Source organism: Pocillopora damicornis, chromosome 14 (genome assembly GCF_964200805.1).
Source record: "Pocillopora damicornis chromosome 14, jaPocDami1.2, whole genome shotgun sequence".
In the NCBI taxonomy this organism is placed as follows: Eukaryota; Metazoa; Cnidaria; class Anthozoa; order Scleractinia; family Pocilloporidae; genus Pocillopora; species Pocillopora damicornis.
The window spans coordinates 17,513,799-17,522,363 of record NC_142683.1 but is presented as its reverse complement, the minus strand read 5'-3'; the positions used below and the strand labels follow the sequence as shown (position 1 = coordinate 17,522,363).

General features: G+C 34.2%; 1 protein-coding gene across 1 annotated transcript in view; it reads left to right on the top strand.

Annotated features, from left to right (window-relative positions):
- The first annotated feature begins 2,101 nt into the window (after window positions 1-2,101).
- The window catches only part of LOC113686786 (phospholipid-transporting ATPase ABCA3), a 31,448-nt gene continuing 24,984 nt past the window's right edge, over window positions 2,102-8,565 (top strand). Inside the window, exons 1-5 of the mRNA XM_027204458.2 lie at window positions 2,102-2,305; window positions 2,427-2,500; window positions 5,334-5,365; window positions 6,961-7,158; window positions 7,953-8,087. Of these exons, the coding sequence (XP_027060259.2) occupies window positions 2,249-2,305; window positions 2,427-2,500; window positions 5,334-5,365; window positions 6,961-7,158; window positions 7,953-8,087 (496 nt within the window). The 5' untranslated portion in view covers window positions 2,102-2,248. The remainder of the gene's footprint in view (window positions 2,306-2,426; window positions 2,501-5,333; window positions 5,366-6,960; window positions 7,159-7,952; window positions 8,088-8,565) is intronic.

Sequence of the window (8,565 nt, the reverse complement as noted above, 5' to 3'; positions counted from 1 at the left end):
ACCACGTATTTTCCGAGTTATCGGCATTAAGTTCGGTGGTCGCGTATTAAATTGGACGCCACATAAACAAAACTTATTGAACTCAGACTACATTGTTATTTACAACTGTAACTCCAATGAGTGGCCAAAAGAGAATTTCTCCTTACAATACTAAAACAGCGTGAAGCAAACAGATGATGAGAAAGACGAAAAAATATCAATTAGGGAACTGTTAGTTGATTCAATACTAAATTCTCTAAACCAACAAAGAGCAACTCGAGCAACTCTTACGCATCTTTCGTGCTCTCCAAACTTCCCGCGTGCTTCATATCTCGATGAACACACAGCTGACGTATGAACCAATTGTTTTATAACATTTTCAACTCGATGGAAAATCTTTTTCTCGAGTGATTTGTTTGCTGACGTCATGAGCGTGCACAACAGGAATATGAAGCACGCTCGCGCAATTGAATTTGATTAGACAAATTTACTAGCTATGTTATAAAATGGGTTTGAATATAGTCTGAGTTTAGTACAAATCGACTAGGTACGAAACGTCCGTGGGTACGAAATGACTGATAACCATATCAGTATAAGCTGATGACATGAGAATATCATGTAACACAATTATCTACATAGTTAAGAAACGCAACTCTGCTGGTGTTTCAAAATAAAAGTACTGCTCAGATAATTGTTCAATAGTTTCGCCAAAAAGTCACAACAAGTTGGCACTACAATATTTGAAAGTTTTTTTTTTCTATTTTTGATTGCACAAATTTGCTCGGACTGTTTGAGAAAAAAAAATTCAAACGTGTGAAGGAAGTTGTATGTGTATTTATGATAACCCGAGGTTACAGCTGTTCTTTTTGCGTTTCGGTTTTTTACGCAGTTTAAGTGTTCTTGTTGCCAACTTTAAACTCACTTTTTATCAAATATTCCAAATGAAGGGCGGCGCTTATTCTATAATTACTACTACAGGAAAATTTGAAAATGACTGAACATAGAATAATTTGAAATTCAACATGAAATCTCGACTGACCCGATCGAACAGTTCTGATGACTGTAAAATTATTTCTTTGAATGCATCTATCGTGACTACTAAAAACCCTGCACACAACAGCGATTTTATCTGAATTAAAAATATTTCTAAAAATTGAAATAATTTTGTCAAAAGCAACACCGCAAATTATACTTTTGTAACATAACAATTATGCTCGACTATATTTTTAAGACAAAAACTCGTAAATATATTTTCACGAATATTTGCTACAGATCGCTTTTTTTTGTCTGTTATATCACTCTGATGAGTCATTCCATAAGAAGAGTTCTGTACGCGTAAAAAATATTACACATTAAAAATAAAGTTTTTTTTATTGACTCTGGACTGGATATTATTCATTCAGTATATTTGTTTATGAAAGTTTGCATAACATATGTATATCTATATATTTTTCAACCTGTGTTGTCCAAAAGGTGCCAGTGGGAAGCTCTCGCACAAAAAAAAGACGATTCTAATCTTTGTGGGAAGTGGATTTTCTGAACCTATTTTTTTATAAGTAGTCACTAAAAACTACGTAGGTAAACACATGTATTTGCTTATGACTTGTTAAGAGGTTGAAAAAAACCCATAAAGACCCCAAGGATGATTAAGAAATTTGACGCGGGATTGAATTTTACTTCTCAAACATACCTACGTTATTGATTTTCTCGTCAAATTCAGTAGATTTACTTTATTGAGGAATTTGGTAAGCTGTAATGGAGAACAGATACGTTTATTCAAATGCTGATGCATTGCGCTTCAACTCGCTAGAATCATAACTATAATTATCGCAATTTTAAATGCTAATGAAGACTTCTTTGATAAGGCCATGCAACACTTGACAACGGAAGCAATACATACCTGTTCGGTAACCAAAACAAACTGCTGAACATAAGGGACTAGAATTAATTTGGAAGAGAAAATAAAATATTTAAAATGTCCTTATTCTTAACAGTGTGCAAAATTAAATTTATGCTTAGCTAACAACAAAGCAAATCACACATTTTCCCAGTACTTTTGAAGCCACCACCACAGTTTATTTGTGATATTTTCCGCTTGAGTGGACAGGTGTACTTACGAGCGCCATCTTGAATTTTAAACACGTCAGTCATGCGCTAGTGGGCCATAAATAAAAAGCGAACACCTCAGCGCAGTTCCGCCTTAGTCTACTGAATACACGATGGAAATGACGTCCTAACTTTTGGGTCAATTTTTCGTTTTCTTTCGGCCATGGCTAATCGTTTTAGACAATTTCGTTTGCTGCTGTGGAAAAACTTCATTTTGCAGGTTTGTGATGCAGTGATTTTCTTTGGTGAAATCTGCACAACTAATGGTGTATCTAGCGTCCTCTTGTTCACTGCAGTCGCTGCTCACAATTTGTTTCGCTCTCTTTTTATTTGCTTTGTAGGTTCGTCGGCCGATAGGAACAGTATTCGAGCTCTTATTGCCCGTTCTTCTCATAGGAGTTTTAATCCTACCAAAGTAAGTTGCAATCATCGTGATCGGCGTTTTTAGAAACATTACGTAATTTATACTTGCTGAAGATTTTGTCTAAAGAGGACACAAATCGCCATTCTCTATCCAAGCGATACATGGAAGAACAGCTGAACAAGTCAATTTGAAAATGAAAAGATAATATTTTACAACTATACAGCGCACTGCGATCGGCGAATCTAATTGTTATTATGGTGTGTCGATCGACAAATCGGCACGAAACCGTGGTGAGAGAATATTACGTTTAAGAAAATCACTAATTGCTTGAATCCTCATCAGCGCTTTATAGATCACCTTTCAGGTTAAAAATACTTGTGATTGTCTTCACCATTGCACAGAAATCAGAATCGCTGTTACACGAGAAACTTTTAAAACATTTAAAAGTCGAATACTCAAGAGCAGACGTGAATATTGCAAGCCGCTCACCCAGATAATTGAAATCATGAGAGTCCACTATGTTCACCGCAAACAATGTTTCTCAGCCCAATATAGCAATATTTTGACGATGTATACTCGGGTATAAGCTTCAGTTCATTGGACGAGAAAGATCATATCGCCTCACGGTTTCTAAAGTCTAGAGTACATCCTAGGTACGTAAACGATCCTCTAAGTTTCTACCATTACACCATGCGGAACTTGTTGGGTGATCGAAAGATGCATTCGTATGCACAAAATTTTACCGATAAGGCCACAAGCCGCAGAGTTACAACTGAAAAATAAAATATTCTTCAAACAGCTGCAGTTCATATGTTAAAAAGATCAAAGCAACATTCGATTTCTAGTCAACGAGGAGTTATGAATGAACACCATTAACGCATATTGAACCCCCAATGATATCTGATATTTCACGTTTATAGCTGCATGGATTCAGTAAGCTACAAAATTGAGCATGTAAGGCTAAGCTGCAACAAATATATAAGCTTTCCCCTACAACGAGAAAAGATTAAAATATAATTTGTTTTGAATTTATTGATTAACAAGGCTTACTTATTCAAAACTGTCAAGCAAAGCAACGATCCTATCAGGTGGACAACAACGAGCAGTTTTACAAAAGAAGCCTGAAAAATTACACGGACAATTTAAGATTAATCACTCTGGAGTTCTATATGTGATATTTGACTTGAGCTTTTCCCTCACTAACTATATGTGACACTACCTCACAATCTTATTGTTACTGGCAACTATATATACATGTATATAAATTATATCTAAACGTCTGCTATGTCAACTTCCTCAATAAGAAATTCGAACCATGCAGTCAACAAATGCCACCATGAGTCAGCACTTTCGTTTCCATCAAGCTCAGAAAAAGGAATTTCACGAGTGATTCACATGTAAATTTGAAACCAGGTTTCTTTGGGGGTAGAAAACAGCTTGAGTCTGATGATCACTTTGTGCTTGAAATATGAGTTTACAAGGTTATATTAAATCTTTTTTTGATGTGAATGTTTTGTGTATCCAGATACTTGTGAGATATTCTATCCTTCCCCGTAGTGAAGTGAACAGATGTTTAGAACACCATCTAATTTTATCCCTCAGGCTGATGATAACTTCCGTCTACATTTTAAAAATGTCATTCAATCTTGGTGACAGCAGTCCTTTCCCAAAACTTCCTTCATCCACAAAATCATAATACACAATAAACTGTTTAAGTTGTTGTTCACTGAGATAATAATGGCAGAGGTCTTAAAGTTCTCCTTCTCTGTCATAAAATGATAAAACTTAAAGGTAATTAGTAGTCTGATTTTGACCTAAAACCAGAAATAAGCTCAGCAATAAGAGAAGCCAAATTTTAGAGGATTATATTTTATCTCTAACACAGCTGTGAGCACATTGTGAGGTAGATTTTCAAGAGGATAATTCTACATGGCTGTGTGTGAAAACAAATTTTATCTCGTGAGTGTTTCAACATCCAACCACGAAGAAAATAATTACAAGAAGTGTTTCCTCCCAAAAGAAATTGAACTCAACCATTAATATAAATAGTGTTTGCAAATTAAAAAACCCCCCCTAGATGGAAGTAAAACAGGTAATTTCATAAACCTGGTAACCATGATGACTGTCATTTTCACCTTTGAGGATTTAAATGATGCATTCATTGGATGCGATGAAGATATCACATTTTTCGAAACAGGAGAAAATCTGATATTTCATCAAAGTATTATATTTTAATTTGATACAAGTATTCAGAATTCCTCTTTGAAACCTCCGAGGGACTGTCAGTGGGTAGGGCACTCTTGTGAAAGAAAAAAATTGTCAATCATTTACACAAGACATGGAAGATGTTTTTTCATGCGGCCAAACAGACAATTAATTTATGTAGACTTAAACCTCTCTTGCTTTAATAATAAAAAACTTGACATGTTTAAGTCCATGGATGACAGGAAGGAATTATGATGGTCTTACTCCCAGTGAGCTGAACACCTGCACGAAATAACTTTTTGCAGTATATACATGGACGTCCATAAACCACTTGCTAGTTCCCAAACTACTCTTTAATTTTCACCATGATTACAATATCATCTCTAGATCACATAATTCAATCATAAGAATAGAGAAAATGATCCACCAACCAAAGAAGCTCTTGATTATTGCAAATTCTCCTTGTCAGCTACTTACAAAATGTATAGAGAGCAGTATGGAGAATATGCATGTTGATGTGTAAGATGTAAAGGTTTAAGCCAAAAGCCGTTATTCATTTATGCATGTACAATAATTGTACATGCATAAATGAATAACGGCTTTTGAATTAGAGGTATGAATCTACAATTATTGTAGATTCATTCCTCTAATTCAAAAATTTCTTTTTTTCTTCCTGCAGGTTGTTCATAAAGACAGAAGACTTCTGTTTCAGTGAGTAGGATATTTTCTTACTAAATAAATTCAGGTCAAAATAAATTCATAAAATAAATGTAATGTAAAATTAATGCCTTCGATGTGAGACTTAAATACAATAATTATGTTTAGATTTGTGTATTATGTCAAATTAAACCTTAAGCCTTTATTAAAATGCCAACAACAAAGTGGAATTCCGCAGTAATTTATTCCAAATTGCTCCGTCTAACTATGTTGATGAGTCACTTAGTTACTTAAATGAGGAATGACCCAAAATGACCTGGAATGACCTAAACTGATCTAAAATGACCCAAAATGAGCTAAAATGACCTAGAATGACCAAAATGACCTTAAGTGATATCTAAATTGACCTAAAATGATTGAAAATAGCCTATACTGACTAAAATGATGTAAAATGACATTTAAACTTTACTGGAACAATTTAAAAAAGTTTAATTGCCAGTGATCTACAATGTTCAGAACAACAGAACTAAATGCAGGAGCTGGTCAAGTGCTTACCTTCTCGGTTTCAAGTAAAAATTAATTGCCACTTTGGATCACTTAGAACACCTTAGATCATTGTGCTATCAACAGTTAATATAACTGTGGATCTTTTAGCCAGACTAAAGTCAAGGTCATTTTCATTTCTGGCCATCTTAGACATCAGTCAAAGTTATTTTAGGTGTTTTTTTCTCATTTTAGCTGTCACTGTACACATCACTGAAGGTCATTTTAGGTCATTTTAGAAATCACTTAAAGGTCATTTTAGGCAATTTTAAGTCATAATTTTAGGTCATTTCACAGGTAGCTCATTTTAGGTCATTTCTTTTTTAGTTACTACATGATGAGTCAATAGTACGTGTGTAAACAAAAGTATATCAAGTTGAAACTTAATTGTTACTAAATGTCAATGTAATAGCACTTGATCTGTTTTTAACTCTACAAACATAAGAAAAGTTTGTCGTAGGACTCTTGAATGTCATCTTGCTGAGCTGAAAGAGCTTTTTTCTTATCTATAAGCTGTTATTTGTAATTTGGCCCATTTGAACAGGGACTCAACCTCTCTGAAGTAAATTTTTTTACATACCATTATGATTTTCTTTCAAGTATTTAAAAATGTGAAATCAACGGGTGATACAGAGATTTCAACATCGTCAATGATTCTTAGCTGGTTTAAATGAAGGAAGTTACTGAAAAAGGAAAAAAAAAAAAGAAAATGTAAAGCAAAAACTGAAATATTACACAGTTCACTCTCTTCACATAATCTGATGATGATGATAATCTTAATCTCGCAGTTAGTAAGTTTTAATGTACAACAATTAAGATCACTGCTACTTCCTTACCAATTTTTGGTCTGGTTTATGCACTTGTACATCCTGCAGATCATAATCAATATTTTTTAGTGAAATTTTTTGCAGATTTTGTAGACAAGCTTATCTAGATTTCATGAAACTCTACACTAATTTCCTTTATTTTGAAAGTTAAACACTCCTCTTTTATTGATTTCCTCTGGCGGATGAATATATTTATTTTGCCTGATGTGAGTCACTTGGTCTTTTGAAATACTTTGACAGTTAACTTTACATGATTAAAAAAAATTCTGCTCTTTACAGGCACTTTTGAACCATCACCATCAAAAGATATACCAGCAGGAATTGTAAACAGTTTAATTGACGAAGATGCCAAGAAGAATCTTCACCAAAATCCACCCAAGAATTTAAGTTTAAGTAACAGCACAGCAGTGACAGCCATCCTGAGGAAGACAGTGGAAAACAAGACGTATCTTGCCTATTATCCAACATCCCCTCCAGGTATGCATTTAACAGTTGTTGGTTAACCTTTTTAAGTACCTTGAGTGACCAAGACAGAATTTCTCCATACAATATCAATACAGTATAAACCAGATTAGTGATAAGAATAAAGAAAAATATCAATTTGGGGATGATTAGTTGATCCAATACTAAATTCTCTGAACTATAAACATTAAGAAGAATTGTGTGGTTGACAGTAAGGAGAATTACAAACTTAGTCTGGGTTTTAAAGGGTAAAAACATCAGTTTTCTGTTACCTCTCAGGAAACCCACTAAGTGATGGGCTGTGGTTGAAGCCATAAGCTGGTTAGCCTGTGAAAATATTTTGCACGATCATGATCATGACATGCATCATATGCTCTATTAAACCCAAGATACATTAATGCACACTGACAAATTTGGTTAAGTGTTGATATATTCAGTGTGGAGAAAAAGCGGTTCATTAACTTATTTTAAATTTATAATTATTTTGCATTAGACCTACATGTACTATGAAAATCTTATTGGTCAAGAGAATTCAATCAATATTGAGTGAAATTGACACGATAAATGCAATATCTATAGGGGATTAATTGCATTTATCATGTCAAGTTTAAAGTCTGTCTAGTTCCCCAGCCTCTCATTCGTGAAGTGTTCACTCAGAGAGCAGTGTCTTCTTTTGTGGATAACAATGTTCACCTATATACATGAATAATAGACAGGCAAATTTTTTCAGTTTTTCCAATAATTATATAGATCCTATTTTGTAGCAATTTTTCTCCATTTCTTAATGTTCTTTTAATATCATCCTTTAGTGAGAAAAGTCATGAACAGAGTGGCAAGCATCACTGGGTTAAAGGTTGTCCACAACAGCATATTCCACAAGAAGAACTGGTCTTCTGCTGAAGAACTGGCCGATGAAGCCTCACAGCATGAGGAGTACTATGCAGGTACTGATAATGTTGATGATTATATACATGTGGTCATTAATTTCTGATCAAGATGATTTTAGTATATTGAGGTAATAAGGTGATTTCGATTGCATTTTGATGTTAATAAGCACAACTAAATGTTTCAAAGACAACAACATTGCAGGAGCCTGTATAGGGCCAGTGCAATTTGTAGTCTTTGAAAAAATTTCAGGTGCTTTTTAAATTATTACACCAAATTGCTCAAGAAATCAGGTTATTACTGATAATGTATGTCACAGGAAGGCTAGATAGGAAATTTTGAAGGCATGCCACGTGCATGCTATTTGTAATCTGCACTCCTGTTGTAATAAGTTTGTGCTCATTGCTACATAAGAAGAGCTCAATTTTTCATGTACATCATTAAACCAGTTACTGGTAACCCTTTGATCCTAAGAGTCACTAGCAACTAATTCCTCCTCATCAAACCATCCCTTAATTACATGTTAAGGTCATGAGA